We start from the raw sequence: 25,331 nt of genomic DNA, 5'->3' as shown, positions 1-25,331 counted from the left end.
ATAAAATGTCAGGAAAAGCAAAACTTCCTGATGTTAAAAATATCATAAATTTTCCCAAAATAAGACACATGAAAAAAGTTCCAGTGATACTTTATGTCAAAGGGAGGAAAAAAACCTTAAATCTATGTTAAAGCTGCCTGAAATCTTCAGAAGGCACAATCTACTCACCGCTGAAGAACTGAGGAGACAATAGCAATTACCATAAAGCACAGAAAGCAACCATTACCTTTTTTTTTTTTTTTGGAGCTTGAGAATCACTTTTTAACATAAATTCACTGACCCCTGCATTCTACAACTTGGCTTTTGCTATCTATTAAGTTTTTAAAAAGGTAATGTCAAAAAGCTAGGAAGATTTGAGTATCACTTTAAAGTGATTTTACATTTTATAATCACAATGGCACTTATGTATATATTTATTAATAGAGTAGCACCTACATGGGCAAAATACGCTTCAATGAATCTCCAGATAGTTTAATCTAGGTGGGTTCATGAACCCCTTTAATTCCACGGTCCCCCTCAGGTCCTTGGCTCACCGTTTGGGGCCTGCAGACTACCATGTGGATTGCTTGGTTTTCATAGGTGCCAAAAAGATTTTTGAAGGAATGGCTATAAAGAAAACAGACATTTTAATTTCAAGCTACTCTTTGGTGATAAGCTACTGCTTCCAGTTCACAAAATGTTATTTTTAGTCTAAACAGATCTTTATATTTGCTTTAAGTTCAGTGGACATGTTATTCCATTACCTTTAGGGAAACTGGATCTTAAAAGGCTCATTGTCTTTACAGTGAACCAGCGGGAGAACTGGTAGGTTTTCAAAGATGGACCATATACAAAAATAGTCCTACTAGTTTGTAATTCTTTTCAAGATTGTATAGATTCAGATGGAACACAAGGTTCTTAGGTCTTAGTAGTACAGAGTAATGCAAATATGATTCAGGTCATCTGTTTATGAGGTCCTCAACCCCTTCACACAGGACTGATGTCACAGCGACCTACTCACAAAGGCCACAAGAAACCTGATGCATGCAGTGCTTTAAATTGGTTTTCCTGAGACATTGTATTTAAGAAAAAAGCTGTGATGATCTAAAGTTCATGAGCTGTGTAGCCAAATCAGTGAAATAAGAATTGATGAAATTAACCAAAGATTTTTTAAAAAGGATTCTGAGCTCATGTTTAAATGCATTTTTTTTGGCTGGGCATGGTGGCTCACACCTGTAATTCCAGGACTTTGAGAGGTTGAGGTGGGCGGACTACTTGAGGTGACGAGTTTAAGACCAGCCTGGCCAACATGGTGAAACCCATCTCTACTAAAAACACAAAAATTAGCTGGGTGTGGTGGTGCACGTCTGTAATCCCAGCTACTCAGGAGGCTGAGGCAGGAGAATCACTTGAACCTGGGAGGTAGAGGCTGCAGTGAGCCGAGATTGTGCCACTGCACTTTAGCCTGGGCAATAGAGTCATATTCCATTTCAAAAAAAAAAAATGCATTTTTTTTCTATCAACCAAACCACAAATGTTTATGAGTGTCTGCGTATGTGAGAACGACAAAGAGGTGTTAATTCAAGACTTGCCCTCAAGCAATTCTCAATCTGGTGCAGTCTAAAGGCACATGGAGAGATGATCAGGGACACTAAATAGGAAGCAGAGAGAACAACAAGAGCTTAAAGAGTTCAGAGGAGGCAAAGGATGCTGTGTGCTGAGACAGGCGGGAAACTTTATGGCAAAGAGCCAGGGAAGGAGACCACCATGAAAACCTAGGAAAGAAGAGGCAGATTGATTTTGCATACTGCTAACAAAAACACACATTCTACGCATTGCCATGGAAGGCCTCCCAGGAGACCTCCTCTCCACATTGGCCACGCAGGCCATATGTAGGCCATGTCGACCTTCATCTGTGATCATCACAAGAACGCAGCAAAACAGCCACTCTTATGAGGAGCTGCCACAGCTAGTTTCCCATCTGCCTCCCTAGTACTGGTAGGGCAAGGGTCTTTCCACATCAATCCCCTTTGGGATGTGAATGCAAGCTATGAAACTGCTTGGCTGTGGTTTAGAGTTGGTTCCTCCATGACATGGTAACTCCCTACTCACTCAGGTCTTCTGTCAACTGGCCCCTCTGGCTTGGAATCTTCCTGTGAGATTAGGAACATGAGAAGTTGACACTGTGCCAATCTTGCTTAGGTAGCTGTATAACAAACTGTCTGAAGCTATTTGGGCTCACTGTCACCCTACAGGCCAAACCTGTGGAAGTGTGGCAAGCCGACCCATCAGCTGCAGTAGTTGTTGCTTCATGTCTGTTTGCTTGACTGATGGTATGTTGAGGTCAGGGAGGGGTGACAAGAAGTGGCCAATGCATTGGCAGTAAACTAACTTCTCCCAAGTGAAGTAGTGGGAAGACACAATCAAAACCATTCAGAAATAGCTGGGTGTGGTGGCTTGTGCCTGTAATCCCAGCTAATCAGGAGGCTGGGTAGGAAGATTGCTTGAACCCAGGAGTTGGAGACCAGCCTGAGTAATATAGGGAGACCCCATCTTAAAAAAAATTCAGAAGAGAAAGTTGTACCACAGGCTGGGGCAGTTATTTGGAATCTTAAAGGACATCAATCAGAAGGTGGCTTGTTCTGAGGCAGAACAAACCTAGCATTGAATTAAAGAAGCTGCTGGCTGGGTGCAGTGGCTCATGGCTGTAATCCCAGCATTTTGGGAGGCCAAGGTGGGAAGATCACTTGAGTCCAGGAGTTTGAGATCAGCCTGGGCAACAAAGAGAGACCCTGACTCTGTCTGTCTATAAAAAAAAGCCCCTGCTAACTACTGAGTCGAATGGAAAACTATCCTTTGTAATTCAAATTGTGCTCAGTAACTTTTTTTTCCACTTTCTTATTTATCTCCATACACCACTTCTCTCCAGACCCCCCTCACACACAAACACGTCAGGCTGGGAAGAACTATGACTACTATATAATTAATCAATTAATGAGCAAACCCTTAAAAAGGTCATTAATATAAAGTTTCAGGGCATTGCCATATGTACTTCTGTATCTGCTGCTGCTAACACATGTAAAAAAGATGGGAATTATTTTATAATAGGGATAAATAGCTTGTATGAAGGTATGAAATAGTAGCCTGTGTAAATAGAGCCTTCTGGGGAAATCTGGTCTTCAGAAAGGAGAACAGCTTTGTATACATGGATCTTTGATGAAGTTTTTCTCATAATTTGTATAGGGACTTTTAGTATATTCATTGATTTTATATATATACATTTATCTTAAGGTTTAAGACATTAAAAACTTGGCATAATTATATGTAATTATATTCTATTATATATTACATAGTCTATTACATACATAATACTTGGCATTAGAGAAGGAATGTTAAGTTAAAATAAAATTTTCTTGCAATCAAATTTTCTGGTTCTGAGAAGTGCTTCTAGGTTCCAGGTCAGGCAGCAATTCTCGTTATTATGTGATCAGAAATCTCTATTCCAGTACAGTCCATGTGGTATAACAGTGGTTAACAGCATGAACTTTGGGATCAGAGTGCTCGTACAAATGCCAGCTCTACCTTGGGTAATTCTGCATATGACACTGAATCTGCTGTTCCTCAGTTTCCTCTTTCTGCTTGTGGACAACAAGGCATATCTCATAGTGGGGCTGTGAGTATTAAATGAGATAAATCACACAAACTGCTTAGTACACAGGGTAGCACATGGTGTGCTATAATTATGTCATAACTTATGAAAATGCTGACACAATATATCATTTTTGATAGCAAGTAGAGCATTACCTGGTGTAAGTAAAACTATATTTTGATCATCTTGAGCCTTGCCTTTTTTTTTTTTTTCCTATCTTTACTCTCCTTTGAAAAAAATGAGAATAATGAATATTGGGTGGTGATGAGCAGAAAAGAGATCATGGACGCCATGCTGTGTAGTGAATTACAGTGGCTCCCAACAAGGACCTATGTATTCGGTGTTCTTGTGACTCTATAGGAATTGATTGCTTTAAAATATGCTTCAATTGCCAAAACTTCCATGACTTAATGACAGCTTGAATACTTAATATTTTGCTCTGGAAAACAAATGCAAATCTCTTTCTTTAGGTAGTATGGTATCAGTATCCGACTTACCACACTTGAGACTTACTTTAAGAGATATGACCTTCTAATATTAGAGTTTTTAACGACATCTGGCCCTTATTTAACCATCACATTTACATCCAATTCCTGCAGGCACAGTTTTGTTGTTTAAGCTTGGCTAGATGCCCTCTGCAGAAAGCCTTTGCTTTAATGAACACAATTCCACAAAAACTGCTAGAGTTCCCTGCTCTCTTCTCACCCCTGCCACTGCACAACAATGGCACATAAAGTTTCAGCTTGAATTTCAAATAAGAAGATAAAAATAAGAAAATATGCTGCTGGTGAATTAGCTTTATGTAGTGGCCGTAGCTATGACATATTCAACTTGATGCCCTTAGATTATTTGCAGAAGTGTTTATGTACTATGAAATGTTCGACCAGAGCATACAGGAAACTGTAAAATATTTTATGAGATGTACACATGGTTGATGGTAGAATTTTAAATGTAGCTTGGGAAGGTCCTATCCAAATTCCAGGGGGGCAGATGAGAGAATATGTTCTCTTTAGTGATTCAGTTTTACACAAGAGGTTATATGAACTGGAAAGCAATGCTTGATTTGAGAACTATGTAAAAAAATTCATAAAATTAAACTTTATAATTCTAAACAAGTAAATGTGTTTTTTTAGACCAAGAATCACCAGTTATGTTTATTTGTCTTCTACATGGTAAAAGCATTAGACATGGCTTGTTTATTATTTTATAAAAACAAAAAACAGCAATAAATGAAGGTTTCTCCTCAGATACAGGAATTATATACACTAAAATATATTTGTGCTTCTGATGGTTTTCAGATAAAAACTCTTGGTTTTAAAATTGAAACAGTATTTTTGAATCACAACTATTACAATATAAGAAGGCAGGAAAGCTAATGACATAACCTCTAAATGGCATGTTCAGAAAGTCACACTATCAAATTTAGGTGAAGGGAGAAATATTTCTACTTTCCTTACCCTTAAATATAGGAAGCAGTATCAAGAGAGGCTATTTATTGGCTTATTTATTTTCAAATTCAGTCTCTAAAATACAAGGGAGAAAAATATGAAATTAGCTTTGTACATTCCCATTTGAATTATAGTTGAGCCTGATGTGTAAGATAACAAGATTGTTTACTTAATACTACAGTCACATTGAGATTTTACTATACAACACATAAGCTTTAGGATGTATTCATAATTAGCGTAGTTTTTAAATAAATTTACTTTGTTGTCTAGGATAAATATGCCGTCAAACCCCAACATGTCTTAGTTGTCTTGAATACTTAATACTAGTATTATGCTAACTCAGCATAGTAGAAAATACTGTATAATACCAGACTGAAAGTTAGGGACCATCAATTCTCAACTCTGGTCTATTATTACCATTATTGAGTGATCTTAGGAAAGTCACTTTCCCTCTCTAGGCCGTGGCTTTTTCATCTGTAAGATAAGCAGCTGTTCTCTACGATCTCTAAGACTATCTTCTGCTTTAACATTACGATTATTGAGAAAATCATTTACTGAAGCACATTTTCCTAAATGTTCCTTCTGTAAGTTTTCTTTTATTTCTATAGTCACTGGTGAAGGAAATTTTATTTCACTTCAAATTTAGTACTGTGCAAAGAAGAGTCAGAGAGAGAACCCAAGTGTAAAAAATATAAAACAGAATTAAAAATATTGAGCAATTATGGGGACACGTAGGCTGGTTCAGGACAGACATAAATGACCTTGCTTTGTTCTAAATTCAGCTTACTGGCTTATGATGAAAAATGAAAGGTTATTATATGAACTTACTGGACAAAACCAGATTTTATAAATAATTACCTGTCAGACTGTTCAAGATAGACAAACATACACCAGACCAACAAAAACACAGACCTGTCATATTTCTGAGAGAAATGTACGTTGAGTCTTCCTTCTCTGGGACTATAAGGAGATCAGGTAGAATAAAATGAAGGAAAAACCCAAACCGTGTATTTTCTGCCTCGTGCATACTTTAAAATGTATAATGTGGGAAAGAAGAAATTTTGATGTGAAAAATTAGCCCTTGAAAATTTTATACCATGTATAAGTCTGGCAGATCAAAACCAAATACAATAAATGCTATCATTTTAAAGTTAGGATGTTTACTGCAAGCTTATAATTTTCCATGCTTATGGATGCCAAGGAAAATAAGAACGATGATAAAAAGAAAAGTTTAATCATACATTTTAACAAGGATAGATGGAACATCAAAACCCTTTGGAAATATTTTGATATTATTTATCTGTGCTTTTTGTTTCTGACATGCAAATATTTTCTAAAAAGATTAACACAGAACAGGTAAATGACAATTAACAAATTAAATAATGTGGCATAATCGTTCACATTTTTCATTTCTGTTTTTAAAGTTCTTTACAAAGACTGTTTCAAGTATGTGTAAAAACCATGATAAAAGTAAAATTAATCAGGAACTCTACGATTACATCTGCTATATTTTGGTTTGTTCCAAAGAATTACGGTTCCTCATTTACTGGAGAAAGTACAGAAGCCAGAAGGGTAGCTCAGCTGCTAACAGCAAGAAATTACCAAGCCCACATTTCCAGTCTAGGTGTGGCAGTGCTTTGAAGGGGGGAAGCAAGAAATTACTCTGTTCCTCTTCTACTAATTCTGAGTACTTGGCTTCTAAATGTGTATGAAATGTGCAGGAGTAGCAGGTCTGGGGATTGGAAGAACAGGAAAAGGAGGGAAACAAAGATGGAGTAAGACGTTCTGTGTGAGGAAAAACACACATAAAAGGCAGATGGCAGGAAGTTGGGAAGAAGGCACTGAAAATGACTCATACTGTAAGTGGAGTGAAGGGGAGAGGGGATGGGAACAAGTGACTTATCAGGTCTGTTACATATTTGATTACTGTAAGTTTATAAAACGGATAGCTGTCACTAAAATACATGTAGTCAACAAATGTTGGAAAGTAAAGTTGGTATAAAGGAAGGTGAAAACTCACTGTCTTTTGTTTCCTTGTTCTAAACTTAAATCATAAAATGTAGCAAATAAAACAGACAAAACACTGGAGGAGGGGACAACCACTACTTTTAAGATACGTGAGCTGAGGGCAGTAAATCCACTGAAATTAAAATTTCAGAATTGTGTGATCTGCATTCTTGTCCACCTACACCCTATCCCAAACATCCTGCCATTAATTAGCTGAACAGCACATCTAGTAAACAAGATGGATGGTTGAGGGGGCTGGAAAAGAGCAGGAGTCAGCAAGTTGATAGTCACAACAAACCAGCCCACTCCCTCAGTTGGGAGAAAGGTAAATTTGTATTTCATTTTGTTTTCAAGAAATCACCTTAATATAACATCGCCTTTCCTGTTGCTGCAGGCACATCACAGTTGTCACATCAGCAGGCTAGAAAGGCCATCCCATTCCTGCGGTAGGCATTCTATCAAAGAAAAAGAAATCTGCAATGAATTATCGCATCAATTCAAACAAGGAAAGGAGGCAAAAAGCAAGCAGAGCCGCCTTCCTGTTTTGTAGACTCTGGTGGCTACGATCTAATAGAATGCTTAATCTGAACATTTCTGGTGGCAAAACTATAGCAACCATTCTGTCTATTAAAAAGTCAGTGTGGTTAACAAGTGGTTAGCGATTCTATTTTTGAGAAGTAGAAGATACACAAAATAAGACATCCCATTTTGTGAACTGGTTGGGCTTGGTTAGGCCAAAGAGATATATTGAATCTGTTCGTCTTTTATAAACATGTGTTCTCTATTCGACATGCTCAGGAATCGCTTCTAACAAGTATCTTAATAGTCTATAAATTACTGACTCATTATTGGCCCTCCCCAGGCCTAATTTATAGTCTGAGTGAAAGCTATTGGAACAGACACTAGTAGAGGCCTCTCCTCCTCCCTAAAATATTATCATCTCAAATGAGTTCTATATAGTTGTGTATATTGTAGACAGTATCAAAAATGCAAATCTAATTTTATAGACATACCTGTACATATGGATGTACACATGGATATGCATGGTGGGATAAAATACTCCCATAAAAGAAAATGGGAAAATGGATTCTAAGTGCAATAATACAGTACATTCCAATAAAGAAAGAAAAATTGCATGCTTTTCATTCCAAGAGATATATTTTGCATTTCAGAGTTGGGAGATTTGGACCACACAAGGTCTCTGTAACATCCTGAATCTCATTTTAAGACCCAGAGTGGAGCAGAACTAAAATTCAGGACTTAGGAATAAAATTTCCCTTTTGCTGGCACATTTTTCATCATTTAAACTCGTAACAGTCACATACAGAGAATTCATAACCTTCAATCGGATGGAATTTTTCCACAATCTGTTTTCAGAAAAAGAAAATCATAAAATTTCATATTAGGGATTTATCCCCCCTTAGGCTAATAACTCTGAAGCAGTTCTGCAGTCTGTATACGTCTAGCACAATGAATTAACCTTGAACAGCCACAGCCATATTTTAGGAAATATAGAATAACCTTTTATGATCAAGATAGTGCCATGGAGGCAGTGAAATCTTCATCTTAAGAATTAAACCACATTTATAATTATACTAAAAATGGAAAGTAGACTTAACCCTTTTAGAAAGACTTCCATCAACATGAGGTGAAATGAATATAGTTTTCCAGATAACCTTCTGTTAATCATAAAATTCAATTAACTTGAAAACTCTCCGAATATCCTGCTTAAGAAGATTTACTATGCTTGTCAGGCTTTGGCGCCCTGGCTGAAATTTCTTCGGTTAGTTATGCTGCTACGCAGTTCACTCCAGATCAGTGTATCAGGGATGACAAAACAGTGGCACGTTCCAAGCATCATTCCTCAGTGTTCTTTCTGCGAGCTTGTTCTTTACCACGGGACTTTCTGTTGTAGAACACGTCTGGATTGAAGCACACGTTCTAACAAGGACTAGAAAATTCCAACTCTACTTCCTAAAATTGTGTGCTACAGAACAGTGTTAAATGAGTTCCTCAGAGAGCCACAAATAACTTGCAGGAATGCACAGGGTGTCTTCCCACAACCACAGGCAGGGAAGCCTCAGTCCGTGAAACAGCTCCTACGACCACTGCTGCCTTACAGAGGCTTATGCCAAAGTAATACTCTTAGCTTCTTGACCCTGATATTTTAAATGTTACAACCAAGTGACAATCTTTAACATAATGTATTATTTAAAGCACAGGGAATGGTTTTAGATGGAATTAAATGGACCAGGAGTAAAGCTGCATTCCTTCTAAAGGTACAGTGTTGAAGTGAGCCTTGCTTGAGAAAGGAGGTTTTGGCTTGGAGAAAGACTGAGTCTTAGCTGAGTTCACCTGATAAATAACCAGGTTTTAACCTTTTCAGACTGGGCAATATGAAATAGTTGTTATTAGTATGAAAAAGGTCATTTTTCAAAGATCAATTCACCTTCACAGATGATTTATCACCATTTGGCAAACAAAAGATTGCAGGCTTATTTAATATCACAGACCCTCAAGGACCCACATCTAATGAGAAAACCAAAGTTTTGAGTTGACCCAGATTTCTATGATGAGGTCTTCCTATTTTAATTCTAAAACAAAGAACAAACAAGCATGTGTAATTAGTAAAGAGCAATTTCCGTAAACATATTCCCTAGGGTCCTCTATCTTGAGTCACTACTTTTTCCTTTTGATGTATAAAGGATGTACGTTGTCTATGTAAGGCAATTATGGGAACGTCCCCACTTTGGCATGCTTTCCAGAGTAAGCAACTTTACAGGAAGATGGATGAAGACAACTCATATTTGTGTCGACTGTAAATTTCTCTCTATTTATGTTGCAAATGTTGAAACTAAATTTAAACATAGCTTGGTGTGAGGGCCTTCCAGAGGCCACATTCTCATGGAATACTTTGTATCCCACTCTCTTTCTTCTGTCAGACCCTATGAATGATTCCCAGTTCTGTATCTTCACAGACACTCCTAGTTAGTAAAATCCAGGCTTTGACCAGAAACAGCCAGGACCTCCACCCACTGTTGAAAATTACAGATTAATCAATAACACAATTAGACCTCCCAACAAACTGGATCCTACATACCTATATAGTACTTAAGCTTCATTTCTGATTTAATAAAGCTCTGTTTTCAACATCACTTGCTCCTTTGTGAATTTGCTGAAAAGCTTAGACATTTTAGCATCTCTTAAAGTTCACAGCAAAGACAATACTTAATGTTTTTAAGGCCCAATTAGTTCTAAAATTAGGAATTCATAGTTCTCAGTTTTTTTAATTGAGGATCCAATTTTGACATTCATTTATTCATAAAGCTTCAAATTATGACCCGTGCCAGAATGTCAATCTAACTGGATAAGCAGATACAGATTTTACCAACTGCACTGGACACTGGTGGGATAATTAATTTCTAAGTGTACACTTTTTAAAATGACTTTTTTTTTTTTTTTCACTTCAAATGGTCAAGCTAGAGAAAACATTAAAATCCCATATTGGTTTACTTCTTTTCTTTTCATTATACTTTAAGTTCTGGGGTACATGTGCAGAACGTGTAGGTTTCTTACATAGTTATACATGTGACATGGTGGTTTGCTGAATCTATCACCCCATCATCTACATTAAGTATTTCTCCTAATGCTATCCCTCCCCTAGTACCCCACCCCTTGACAGGCCCCAGAGTGTGATGTTCCTCTCCTTGTGTCCATGTGTTCTCATTGTTCAACACCCGCTTATGAGTGAAAACGTGGTGTTTGGTTTTCTGTTCTTGTGTCAGTTTGCTGAGAATGATGGTTTCCAGTTTTGTCCATGTCCCTCCAAAGGACATGAACTCATCCTTTTCTATGGCTGCATAGTATTCCATGGTGTATATGTGCCACATTTTCCTTATCCAGTCTATCGTCAGTGGGCATTTGGGTTGGTTCCAGGTCTTTGCTATTGTGAACGGTGCCACAATAAACATACGTGTGCATGTGTCTTTATATAGAATGATTTATAATCCTTTGGATATATACCTAGTAATGGGATTGCTGGGTTAAATGGAATTTCTAGTTCTAAATACTTGAGGAATCACCATACTGTCTTCCACAACAGTTGAACTAATTTACACTCCCACCAACAGTGTAAAAGTGTTCCTATTTCTCCACATCCTCCCCAGAATCTGTCTCCTGGTTTTTTAATAATCGCCATTCTAACTAATGTGAGATGGTATCTCATTGTGGTTTTGATTTGCATTTCTGTAATGACCAGTGATGATGAGCTTTTTTCATGTTTGTTGGCTACATAAATGTCTTCTTTTGAGAAGTGTCTGTTCATATCCTTCACCCATTTTTTGATGGTGTTTTTTTCTTTTTTTCTTGTAACTCTGTTTAAGTTCTCTGTAGATTTTGGGTATTAGCCCTTTGTCAGATGGGTAGCTTGCAAAATTTTTTCCCATTCTGTTGGTTGCTGGTTCACTCTAATGATTGTTTCTTTTGCTGTGCAGAAGCTCTTAAGTTTAATTAGATCCCATTTGTCTATTTTGGCTTTTGTTGCTGTTGCTTTTGATATTTGAGTCATGAAGTCTTTGCCCATGCCTATGTCCTGAATGGTATTGCCTAGGTTTTCTTCTAGGGTTTTTATGGTGCTAGGTCTTAACTCTTTAATCCATCTGGAGTTAATTTTTGTATAAGGTATAAGGAAGGGATCCAGTTTCCACTTTCTGCATATGGCTAGCTGGTTTTCTCAATACCATTTATTAAATAGGGAACCTTTCCCCATTGCTTGTTTTTGTCAGGTTTGTCAAAGGTCAGATGGCTGTAGATGTGTGGTGGTATTTCTGAGGCCTCTATTCTGTTCCATTGGTCTATATCTCTGTTTTGGTACCTGTACCATACTGTTTTGATTACTGTAGCCTTGTAGTATAGTTTCAAGTCAGGTAGTGTGATGCCTCCAGCTTTGGTTTTTTGTTTTTTGCTTGGGATTGTCTTGGCTATGTGGGCTCTTTTTTTGGTTCCATATGAAGTTTAAGGTGTTTTTTTTTCCAATTCTGTGAAGAAAGTCAATGGTAGCTTGATGGGGATAGCACTGATTCTATAAATTACTTTGGGCAATATTGCCATTTTCACAATATTGATTCTTCCCAACCATGAGCATGAATGTTTTTCCATCTGTTTGTGTTCTCTCTTATTTCCTTGAGCAATGGTCTGTATTCCTAGGTATTTTATTCTCCTTGTAGGAATTGTGAATGGCAGTTTATTCATGATTTGACTCTGTTTGTTTGTCTGTTATTAGTGTATAGGAATGCCTGTGATTTTTGCACATTGCTGAAGTTGCTTATCGGCTTAAGGAGATTTTGGGCTAAGACAATGGGGTCAAATTGTCTCTATTTGAAGATGACATGATTATATACCTCTTTTTTTTTAATGGGTTATCATAAATTGGTACATCTTAAGGAATACAAATGAATATTAAGTAAAAGATTAATATTTATCTTAAGCAAAAGTACATATGTTACAAAACTTATTTTGTAGTTCCAACTTAAATATTACTGTGTATTATTTTTGCCATTAGCCTAATTATTAAAACATTAACTATAAACACCATTCTTTCTTCCAGTTCAGACTTGTTTTATTCTATTACCTTTCCTGATTCTCTTCTGGTTTCTCAAATCTTAAATAAACTAGCATAAGAATTTCACTGTAGTAACTCCCAAATTCTTTTACAAATACTTCATTTCTCAAAGGCCTAAGAAACAGGATATTGGTTCTATTGTCTGAATTCCTATAAATTTGCTTAATATGATTTTAGCAAATCTTTATTGAGTTCTTACTCTGTAAATCACTGTGTTCTTGGTGGCACAACAGGACACAAAGATAGACAGTTCCTGCCTTCACTAAACTTTAAGTTTTAACCACCACAAGTAAAATGCACTAAGAGGTCATTCTGAAAGTAGGAAAGGAGGGGGAAAACAAAGCAGGCTTTTGCTTTTTTGCTTCTAATCACAATATCTAATTTGAACTTACACTTTAGAAAGACATGAGATTTGTATATTTCTCAGAGTAAGGAGGGGCAAAGATTAATTGCTGAGATACATGGTTTTATGGTTTATGAAATATTTTCATGTCTGTATCTAATTTGAGTCTTACCACAATTAGTAAAAGAGTAGATTTGGGATTTAAAACCCAGGGCCTGTGTTCTTTTCATTGTCTGACATTAAACAAAACAAACCAGACAGTCCCCTGCCCCAGTTCCACCCAGAGTACTATAGATACACATATTCTCTTAGTCCTAATAAACTAAATTCTTGCTAAACATCACTTAAAAGGTAAATTACAATTTTATTTCAAATTTAAACCAGATCAGCCAGGTACAGAGGACAGACATGGACTGTGAATCTAAATCATCTTCACTTTGGAGGCTTGCTCAACTACTGCTTATTTATTTTCCAAAGTAACTTTAAGAATAGTGTATAGTATAGAACACGGCACCCAAATCACCTGGGGAGCTTTAAAAAAGACAGATGCTCTAGCTCCAGTTCTTCAAAGCCAGTGGGTCTGAGTGGAGTTTAGGCTTTGGAATGTTCTAGAAGTATCCCAGGTGCATCGTGAGAGCTGAGAACAGCAGCAAAATGGATGAGTATACCATTAACAGGACCCTATAATGGTTTTGTCAGTAAATGGAACGTTTTCAGAATCTGTCGTGATTATGCAGTAAATAGTATTTCCTAACGGAAATTCTAATTTCGGCATTTAGTGAATTTAACGTGGAAGAGGCAGAAATGGAAGTTTTCAGACTGTAGCTTTCACCCACAGCAGATGGGATACCTACATCTCTCACTTTTAGGTCATCTGTAGACTAGGCATTGTTTTCTTCCCCCTAGATGCTAAGATGCCAAGATGCCACTGTTAGGAGCACAGTCTGTCTGACTGCCACAACATGTTTAATACTATAATGAAAAAGGAATTTGGGAACTGAGCCTGCTAAACCAAGCTGAACATACCCTTTACTAACATCTAGAATCAAGGAACAACAGAACTTTGGAATTGGAAAGTACCTTTGTGAATTCCTCTGGCCCCATTTTTCATTTAACAGATGAAGAGACGAATGCTTAGAGAGAGTGACCCATCCATAATCACATGGGAGAGCCCAGGATTCCTGACTCAGTTCAGGGCTTGTTGCAGATGGTTCTGATTCTGCCTAAAGCTATGTGTTTAGCTTCCCTGGCCTTAATAGGGAAAACAGACGCAGGGAAAGAAAGTTTTTCTGGATAAAGAATAGCCCTTGGAAGCAGAACAAAAGTGAAGAAACTGGTAGGGGGGTAGGGTGGTGAGGGAAGGAGGGAACACAACTTAATTATGTCATCTGAAACAATACAGCTGAGCAGGTAGAGGTTAAGCCATTATAAGCTTTGAGTTCTACTTCGGGGTTTTCTGCTTTATGATTAGCCCTCCCCTGGAGAATCACTTAATTTTCCTGAGTGCACAAAATAATTCTGATAAATGGACAAAATATCAAAATAAATAAGATAAACATGGCTGAAAGGTTCTGTGGCAAACGTATGCATCTTTAGGACCTTCAAGGGGGTGATACACCATGTATTTTCATGGAAGTCTTACTAGGGCTATACTCAGTGTCTGATTTTGGGTTGAGCAAATAATATGGCCTGCTTGGAGTCGGCAATTTTGGGTTAAATCCAGCAGTAAAAGGGACAACAAAAACAACTGAAGCATAAATCCACCCTCTCTCAAACTATTGTTAACTCCTAATTAACTAAGTATAGAGTATAGATGCTCTGTATCTAGGATGATTTGTGGGCCACAGGAACTGCCTGGGGGTTTTCCAAATGCTCTTCTTCACTCCACAGGGATGAAGAGGGCACAGAGGGTTGAGGTTCTACACTGGCTTTGCTTTGCTGGGAGAAAAAGGTAGAGAGGTAGTAGAAGAAAATAGAAGCAACAGGCTTTCACTAACTCTTATTAACATAAATATCTACTTTACTGGAATACTCAGTTGAGCCACAGTTGGGAAGGTAGGTACATTCTGAATTTCATGTATAAATGCTGTTTCACAGTCAACTAAATTAGCCCCCTCACTGTCCCACCCCACTCCCAAGCTTTATAGTAAAAAATCAACTGTGCTTCTAACAGGACTTTTTTCAGTCTCTGTTCTGCTAGAAGAGAGAATATGCCAAGTTGTCTCAAACTTAGGCTGTTCTAAATTCCACTGCCCCCATATATCCAAATTCAGCCCTGGCCTCTCTGGGGTCATTAGATTCAGAGGCTAAGCCCTCTCTTGGACCCTCCATTTGCCTAACAAGATGACCATGCCCTGAAAGACATACTGTTTTGCTTTAATACTATAAATCTTGGAAGCTCAGGAGTTTCATATGAAAGCTACGCAATCGCTTTTTAAAAGATAAAATATGCCCCTTTCTTTGTTGCCCTTGTGTCTGCGTGTGGGCAAGAGATTTAATTATAATGAATAAAGCCGAATGGTGGTCTAAGACTCTTAAAATCAAAGTGGGAATCATGGCTGACTTTCATTAGCAAACATAAATACAAATAGGCACATCTTGTTTGCACCATGCCATGTGACTTTTCTCCTTTTGATAATTTCATTCTAACTAACTGATATTTCAGAGGATCTAAATTAAACCATATGATGTATAGCACTGTATAATATGCAAAACTCATCATTAAACAAACATTTTTCTTTTTGTGTACTGCCCCTATGTTATAAATATCCTGTGAAAATCATGAAGGGCAGTTTGTCAGAAGCAAAGCCTTGATTTAACAACAGTGCCCTTTAAATAAGAGGTCTTCTCTGGCTGGCAGAATGGCAGGTGGCGGGGAAGAAAAAAACATACTGGTAACTCTCACTGCAGTCAGAGTAACCCAGAGCCCATAAATCTTGAGGAACTTGCCATTGTATGCCTGATTTTCTCTAACTCCATGTCAGTCTCTCCTTATTTTATTAAAAATACTAACATTGGGCTTTTATAAATTCTTGGTAGTATAAACAAATACTACCAAGTTGTTTCAGCATTCTGAATACAAAAGTCTCTAAATTAAATTTAGTTATTAAAAGTTACCACTCATAATTGCCCAAGTCATTTCAAATTATGAGATATGTTAAGATTTTGTTGTTGTTGAGCAAAATAATTAAGTGGCTGGTAAATACAAACAACATTGTATTTTAGAAAAAAAGGGGTTTTTATAGATATTATCTTCAGCAATTTCATGAGACTATAAATTACTCTTTCCATGACATTGCATGTACTTACATAAATGTTTAATAATTTAATGTCAATAATATTAAAACTTTTCTTCAGCTACTTTTATATTAAAGGCAATAAAAACAAATGCCTCAAACTATTCCAAGCTGGAAACACATATAAGTAAACATTTTAGGTTCATACTCTGTTACCAAAAATTATAATCAATAGTAGGTTTGTAATAGATAATATAAAATACTCTTTTTTTACAATCTTGGTTTTGTAGTCATGTTACTCAATTGCGTTTTCAAGGTCTTAGGCAATACTGACACAAGATAAAAACAAAAAGAAAATACTGTCTCAATGGCCAAAAAGTACCAAACTGGCAGGAGTTAGTAACCCAAATAACAATTGTTTGGGGGCTCAGCTCTAACAGCAGTTAATTCTCATTTCACTTGAGTAACCTATAGCCTCCAGAAGGCAGAGAACTTACTATTCTATTTATTTCTATGTGTCTAGGGCATAACCCAATGCATGAAATAAGTTAAATGCTTAATAAATAGTCATTTAATAAATGAATGACTTTGACTAGCAGGTAGCTTAGTTTCCTCTGGGCAATAATGGGAAATGCTGATGTGCTCATCATGAGAGCAGGGGCTGGGATAGTCTCATTTCCTAAAAATTGGGCTTAGACCACACACATCATTTCGCAACAGAACCATCAGCGCCAGTTGTTAAGAAAACTAAACCAGTGACCTTGATAGCCCAACCACTAGCAATGTTACAAAGCAGTTATTCTGATACTAGGTCTCAGTTCCCACTGGGAGCATTTCTGGGCTTCTTACTGATTATCAGTCAGTCAACAGTGAAAACTTATGCATCCATCAAGCCAATTGCTTTGTTTGCCAGAAAAAGAGTATTCAACTCATCTAAAACAACACTGTGAAATTATTTTGTTGAGTCTATAAACATTTTAGGTTCGAATGTTCTGTTACCAAAAATTATAATCAACAGTAAGTTTGTAGTAGATAATATAATTTTTTTTACAATCTTGGTTTTGTAGTCATATTACTCAATTGCAATCTCAAGGTCTTAGACAGTACTCATACGAGACAAAAACAAAAAGAAAACACTGTCTCATTGGCCTCCCCCTCACCCCCAATGGCCTTTGCCACACTAAAATATAACACAAGGGGTAAGAATACAGATAGCAATAGCTGTTTGCCAATGGTCAACACCAAATTGACTGGACAGTAAGCAACTTACAGTTAAGGTCTTAAAGAATTCTTTAAAGACAATGAATAAAAAATTATGACAAAATCAGGAGATGGTAGTTATTCAATTACATTCAGTAGCCACCTTGAGAAGATACATTTTTACACTTGATCTTAGCCAAAAGGCTGAGAAACAATACAGAAGGTATATGTCTGTATGAACCTACTGTCATTCATTTACTTATTCATTTAAAAAATACAGAGTACAAGGTGCAGTAGCTACAGCAGGATCACAGATGTAGTTCCTGCCCTCTGTGGTGAACAGGCTGATGGGGAAGACACATATTGAATAAGAAGAAGTGCCAAAAGTGATGGAAGTTACAAAATGAGAATAGAGTGTAATAAGCTGTGTAAGATGGCAGTAGAGGTAGATGATGATGATCAAGGAGGCTTCTTGAAGAAGTCACACAGCTGAGATCTGAGTTGGAGACAGGAAGGGAATGGGTTGTGGGGGACAGAAAAGTAAGTAAGGCCAAGAGGAGCGAGATCTTGACCTATCTTGTTCCCAAATGCCACTCTATAGGCTAGTCAACACATGTTGAATGTAAGACACCAACCCAAACTACCTAGCACCGCAGAGCTTATCCAAATTCAGGTCAGAGATAAACATAAGCATTCAACCAAGTGATTCTTTTGAATGACTGCTTTAGGGGCTGGCATAAACTCTTTCTATTAAATAGCAATACTCTCTGTTGGCATTTATTTCCAAGCTGAACTGCTGTGGAATGACAATGGGGGGGCATGCCTCTTCCATGCCTCTGTGTCTCTTTCCTTAAAGTTAGGTGTTCTTGAGACACTGTGAATGTACTCTTACCTTGTACATATTATACATCTATATTTCTGAAACAGAGTTGTGTTAATTAAATTTGCCATGGACATTTACAACAATATACCTTGACCATTTTGAAAATTTATCTCCAACATATCATAAATAACCAAAGTGTCTCCTCTGATGTGAAAGATTAATTTGGAGAAGAGACTCAAGCATTAGAAAGGCATGTAGACTGGAGATCCAAGATGGCTGATCGCTAGCAGCTTGGGATTGTAGCTCCCAGTGAAAGTGCAGAGAACGAGAGGATGCCACACTTTCAGATGAATTTTTGTTGCTCACGGACCAGGAGATTCCCAGCGGAGGAACCCCATGGGTTGCCAGTGCGACTCTTGTGGCCGGCGCGGCGGTTTTGCCGGCTCCATGGCGTGGCGGTTCTTGGTGCAGAGTAAGCGGGACTGGGTCCCCTTCTGGCTGACATTTGGAGCTCTGGGAAGGCAGAGTGGCCTATTCAGCTGATTGAAGGACAGACTCAAGAAGGGAGCCAGACCGGAGATTCCCGGGCAGAAAAGCACCATCAATCTTAACACCATTGTTTTGGCTGGCGCAGTCGATTGCTCAGATTTCGGCGCTGGGAATCAACAAGTTGGACATCCACTCAGAGACCTAATTAGAAAGTCGATAATTACAAAGATGACAGATGGATAAATTTATAATGAAGGGAAGAAACCAGCCTAAAAAGGCAGAGAATACCCAAAATCAGAACGCCTCTCCCTCTATAGGGGATAACAGTTCCTCATCAGCAACGGAACAAGGCCTGATGGAGAACGAGTGTGTTCCATTAACAGAATGAGGCTTCAGAAGGTGGATGATAAGAAACGTCTGTGAATTAAAAGAACTTGTTCTAACCCAATGCAAAGAAACTAAGAACTTTGAAAAAAGGTTTGACAAAATGCTAACGAGAATAGACAATTTAGAGAGGAATATAAGTGAATTAATGGAGCTGAAAAATACAACACGAGAACTTCACGAAGTATGCATAAGTTTTAACAGTCGAATTGATCAAGCAGAAGAAAGGATATCAGAGGTTGAAGACCAACTTAATGAAATAAAACGAGAAGACAAGATTAGAGAAAAAAGGATAAAAAGGAATGAGCAAACTCTCCAAGAAATATGGGACTATGTGAAAAGACCTAACCTACGTTTGATAGGTGTACCTGAATGTGATGAAGAGAATGAATCTAAGTTGGAAAATACTCTTCAGATATCATTCAGGAAAACTATCCCAACCTAGTAAAGCAGGACAATATTCAACTCCAGGTAATACAGAGAACACCACAAAGATATTCCTCAAGAAGAGCAATCTCAAGGCACATAATCATCAGATTCATTAGGGTTGAAATGAAGGAGAAAATACTAAGAGCAGCCAGAGAGAAAGGTCAGGTTACCCACAAAGGGAAGCCTATCAGACTTACAGCAGATCTCTCAGCAGAAACCCTACAAGCCAGAAAAGAGTAGGGGCCAATATTCAACATCCTTAAAGAAAAGAACTTTCAACCCAGAATTTCATATCCAGCCAAACTAAGCTTCACAAGCGAAGGAAAAATAAAATCTTTTGCGAACAAGCAAGTACTTATTTCACCACCACCAGGCCTGCTTTACAAGGGCTTCTGAAAGAAGCACTACACATATAAAGGAACAACCAGAATCAGCCTTTCCAAAAATATACCAAAAAGTAAAGAGCATCACCATAATGAAGAAGTTACATCAACTAATGGGCAAAACAGCCAGCTAGCATCAAATGGCAGTATTAAACTCACATATATTATTATTAATCAGGCAAATTGGATAAAAAGTCAAAACCCATTGGTATGCTGCATCCAGACCCATCTCACATGCAATGACACACAAAGACTCAAAACAAAGGGATGGAGGAAGATTTACCCACCAAATGGAGAGCAAAAATAAATAAATAAATAAATAAATAAAAAGCAGGAGTTGCAATTCTCACCTCTGATAAAATAGACTTTAAAGCAACAAAGATCAAAAGAGGCAAAGAAGGACATTACATAATAGTAAAAGGATCAATGCAATAAGAAGAGCTAATGATCCTAAATATATACACACCCAATACAGGAGCACCCAGATACATAAGACAAGTTCTTAATGACTTATAAAGAGACTTAGACTCCCACACAATAATAGTGGGAGACTGTAACATCACATTGTCAATACTAGACAGAAAATTAACAAGGATATCCAGGACTTGAACTCAGACCCGGAACAAGTAAACTTAATAAACATTTATAGAACTCTCCACTTCAAATACACAAAACATACATTCTTATCAGTACCACATCACACCTATTCCAAAAGTGACTACATAATTGGAAGTAAATCACTCCTCAGTAATTGCATAGCATTTCATAGGTTTAAGAAATATTGGTTGGCTGCTTATTTTTTATTTTCTTCCCTTATTCCTTCCTGTCTCCATTGTTAAGCACAATTATTGGCATAAAAGAGGTTTTCAATACCCATTAAAAAAAAAAAAGAAAGAAAGATTAATTTGAACAGAGCTATCATATTAAATTATGAAATCTGAGTTGTGGAGCCATCCTAAGTCAGGTATATTATTTATGCAGTAGTGATAGTACTCATTTTATTGGGTATTATTCTAATTCTAAAAGATGAGTTTTTGGGTTCATAATAACTAGGATCCTGCACTGGCCCAGATCACCCTTATCACACTATTGTCCAAGTCAACTGCCTACTGGTTATATTGTCTCATGAAAATAGTGAAAAGGTTTAGGTTCAGCACATCAAAAATAAGTTTTCTTCGTTTCACTCTTTTTTTTTTTTTTTTTTTGGAGACAGGGTCTTGCCCAGGCTAGAGTGATGTGGTGTGATCATGGCTCAATGTAGCATCAATCTCCCAGGCTCAAGCGATTCTCCCACTTCAGCCTCCTGAGTAGCTGGGACTACAGGTGTGCACCACCACGCTTGGCTAACAAAAAGCATTTTGTTTTAGAGGTGGGGGTCTCACTTTGTTGCCCAGGCTGGAATTCCTCTTACGCTCAAATGATCTTCCTGTCTCGGCTGCCCATCATGCCTGGCCCCTTTTTCACTTTTAACAGAATTTATTACAATTAAAAATACTTACTAAAAATAATTTATTACTCAACAGCCAAATTAACAAAAGCGATCTTCAAAAGGACCTATGAAAAATTCTGCACCAGTTTTTGACTACAGGATTAAGAAACAAGTTGAAATTTTTGTTTCAAACTGGATGGCAAAAGTTGAGATCAGAGTCATTCTTACAAAAGAATGTGGCTGTTGTATTTCAGTAACTCTTACTATGATTTCTGAAGGACTGGCTGAATAAATTCTACCTTTATGTATTCTATTCATGTAGCACTCAAATGAAATGTAAGCAGGCATTTTATAAAATATAGCCTGACAATGTATAATCTCTATGCTTAATTCAAGGAATAATTTCAACTAGGTTTTCGGAGAAGGGCAAATAGGCCTTTCTCTGTCTCTCCAGTCCATTTGGTGGTGACAATGACTGGGTAAGCTTGTCTCACCACTTTTGGGACTATCTGGCCTCCTGTGCATGCAGCCAGTCTCTTGTTCAGCAGACCCGTGGGAGGTGAGAGGAGGTAAGGTAATGCACAAGTAGCTGCCAGGAGAAAAGATGGGAGAAAAAAGCTAAAGAAATATTGTATTTCAATCAAAGTCTAAAATTTGTAAAAGTGGTTTTGGTCTCCATATAGTAAAAATATTTATCCAAGAAACTCCTACTCGGGTGTGAACATCCTACTTCTAGTGGGATTTTGTTTGGCAAATGTCTGTGAAAGAGTGGAAGCTAATATAGAACATGTCTATAAACAAATTTATTTGGTTAGTACAGATTGACACATTCGCTATAGGATTTCAGCAATTACATGTGTAAAACTATTTCCTATAGTGGTTTCCTTTTGTGATTTTGCTAATTTATTCAATCTAGGCCATTTTCATGCATTGACTCTTAGAAGCCCTTTAGCCACCCAGGCCGAAATGAACATATGGAGACTCTATGCCTTCCCTCCAATTCTTTGTGTAAACATAATTATATGGTGGTATTAAAGAGTCAAACTTCCAATGTAATAGTCAAAGAAGGTTGCAATACCTTAAAACATGATGCTGTCAACTAACTTTAGAGAAGAGAAATTTGAGACTTCAGCTATGATAATGTACACGAAAGTATTATCTCCCTGTCTCTCTCTGTGATGTGCTTGTTACCCCTTTGCCTTCTGCTATGACTGGAAGCTTCCTAAGCAGATGCTGCCATGCTTCCTGTACAGCCTAGAGAACCATGAGCCAATAAAACCTCTTTTCTTCATAAATTACCTAGTCTCAGGTATTTCTTTATAGCAAGCAATAATGTCCTAACAGATATTATTAACTATATTAATTAGTAAGTCCCACTGGGGGGCTTCTGCCACGATGACCGAATAGGAAGAGCTCCAGTGTGCAGTTCCCAGTGAGAGCTATGCAGAAGCCAGGTGATCTCCACATTTCCAACTGAGCCAGGTTCATCTCATCAGGATTGGTTAGACAGTGGGTACAGCCCAAGGAGGGCAAGCCAAAGCAGGGTGGGGCATCGCCTCACCCAGGAAGTGCAAGGGGCCGGAGAACTCCTTCTCCTAGCCAAGGGAAGCCATTAGGGACTTTTCCTGATACTCTGGCTCAGATACTGTGCTTTTCCCACGGTCTTCACAACTCACAGACCAGGAGATTCCCTGTGGTGCCTACAACAACCAGTGCCCCAGGTTTCCAGCACAAAACTGGGTGGCCGTTTTAGCTGCAGCAAGTTTTTTTTTTTTTTCCTTCTCATACCCCAGTGATGCTTGGAACACCAGTGAGACAGAACTGCTCATTTCCCTGAAAAAGGGGGCTGAAGCCAGGGAGCCAAGTGATCTGGCTTGGCAGGTCCCACCCCAACGAAGACCAGCAAGCTAAGATCCACTGGCTTAAAATTCTTGCAGCCAGCACAGCAGTCTGAGCTCGACCTGGGACTTTTGAGCTTGGTGGGGAGAGGGGTGTCCGCCATTGCTGAGGCTTGGGTAGGCAGTTTTAACTTCACCTGTGTAAACAAAGTTGCTGGGAAATTTATACAGCAACTGGGCAGAGCCCACGGCAACTCAGCAAGGCCTCTGCAGCAGACTGTCACTAGACTCCCTTCTTGCTGGGCAGGGCATATCTGGAAAAAGGCAGCAGCCCATCAGAGACTTATAAATAAAGCGCCCACCTTCCTGGAACAGAGAACCTGGGAAAAGGGGCAGTTGTGGTTTCGCTCTGAAGAGAGCAACAGATCTCCCAACATAGTGGACAAGCTCTGATAAGAGACAGACTGCCTCCTCAAGTGGCTCCCTGACACCTGTGTATCCTGAATGGGAGACACTTCCCAGGAGGGGCTGGCAGACACCTCATACAGGAGAGCTCTGGCTGGCATCTGGTAGGTACCCTTCTGGGACAAAGCTACTAGAGGAAGGAACAGGCAGCAATCCTTGCTGTTCTGCAGCCCTGGCTGGTGATTACAAGCCCATCAGGGTCTCAAGTGGACCTCTAGCAAATTCCAGCAGACCTGCAGCAGAGGGGCCTGACTGTTAGAAAAAAAACGAACAAACAAGATGAAATAGTTTCAACATCAACAGAAAGGACGTCCACTCAGAGACTCCATTCAAAAGTCGCCAACTTCAAAGATCAAAGGTAGATAAATTCACGAAGATGGGAAGAAACCAGCACCAAAAGGCTGAAATCTCCAAAAACCAGAATGCCTCTTCTCATCCAAGGTATCACAAGTCCTCACCAGCAAGGGAACAAAACTGGATGGAGAATGAGTTTGACAAAATGATAGAAGCAGGTTTCAGAAGGTGGGTAATAACAAACTTCTCCAAGCTAAAAGAACATGTTCTAACCCAATGCAAGGAAGCTAAGAACATTGAAAAAAGGTTAGACAAAATGCTAACTAGAATAACCAGCACAGAGAAGAATATAAACGACTTGATGGAGCTGAAAACACAGTATGAGAACTTCGTGAAGCATATACAAGTTTCAATAGCCAAATCAATCAAATGGAAGAAAGTATATCAGAGATTGAAGATCAACTCAATGAAATAAAGCGAGAAGGGAAGATTAGAGAAAAGAGTGAAAAGAAATGAACACAGCCTCCAAGAAATATGGGATTATGTGAAAAGACCAAATCTGCAGCTGATCAGTGTACCTGAAAGTGATGAAGAGAATGAAACCAAGTTGCAAACACTCTTCAGAATACTATCCAGGGCAAGGCAGGCCAACATTCAAATGCAGGAAATACGTAGACCACCACAAAGATATTCCTCAAGAAAAGCAACCCCAAGACATATAATCGTCAGATTCACCAAGGTTGAAATGGAGGAAAACATGCTAAAGATAGTCAGGGAGAAAGGTCAGGTTACCCACAAAGGGAAGCCCATCAGACTCACAGTGGATCTCTTGGCAGAAACCCTACAAGTCAGAAGAGAGTGGGCACCAATATTCAACATTCTTAAAGGAAACAATTTTCAACCTGGAATTTCATATCCAGCCAAACTAAGCTTCATAAGTGAAGGAGAAATAAAATCCTTTATGGACAAGCAACTGCTGAGAGATTTTGTTACCACCAGTCCTGCCTCACAAGAGCTCCCAAAGGAAGCACTAAACGTGGAAAGGAACAACTAGTACCAACCATGGCAAAATATACCAAACTGTAAAGACCATCGACAATATGAAGAAACTGCATCAAGTAATGGGCAAAACAACCAGCTAGAATTAAAATGGCAGGATCAAATTCACACATAACATTATTAACCTTAAATGTAAATGGACTAAATGCCCCAATTAAAAGACACAGACTGGCAAATTGGATAAAGAAGTCAATACCCATTGGTGTGCTATATTCGGGAGACCCATCTCACATGCAAAGACACACAGGCTCAACAT

The 25,331-nt window shown here is 38.3% G+C and overlaps 1 protein-coding gene and 1 non-coding gene across 8 annotated transcripts in view; both read right to left on the bottom strand.

Annotated features, from left to right (window-relative positions):
• Nucleotides 1-2,292: 2,292 nt before the first annotated feature.
• Nucleotides 2,293-25,331, bottom strand: part of SUPT3H (SPT3 homolog, SAGA and STAGA complex component) — a 513,545-nt gene continuing 490,506 nt past the window's right edge. For 5 of the 7 annotated variants that reach the window (XM_012448786.3, XM_064361002.1, XM_021676097.2 and 2 more), the window contains one exon: nt 4,323-7,557. In XM_012448786.3, the coding sequence (XP_012304209.1) occupies nt 7,492-7,557 (66 nt within the window). In that variant the 3' untranslated portion in view covers nt 4,323-7,491. Of the gene's footprint in view, nt 3,651-4,322; nt 7,558-25,331 lie in introns of those variants that run through there. The other 2 variants (XR_010336723.1, XM_012448787.3) reach the window with 2 other exon arrangements.
• Nucleotides 17,512-17,698, bottom strand: LOC135268419 (U2 spliceosomal RNA). The gene has a single exon (XR_010336755.1). It is a non-coding gene; the product is annotated as a U2 spliceosomal RNA (small nuclear RNA).

The sequence above is a fragment of the Aotus nancymaae genome, unplaced genomic scaffold, assembly GCF_030222135.1.
Source record: "Aotus nancymaae isolate 86718 unplaced genomic scaffold, 86718_ANA_hifiasm-v0.15.2.pri h1tg000040l, whole genome shotgun sequence".
In the NCBI taxonomy this organism is placed as follows: domain Eukaryota; kingdom Metazoa; phylum Chordata; class Mammalia; order Primates; family Aotidae; genus Aotus; species Aotus nancymaae.
Note: the sequence above shows the minus strand (reverse complement) of the source record. Positions and strands in the feature narration are given on the sequence as shown.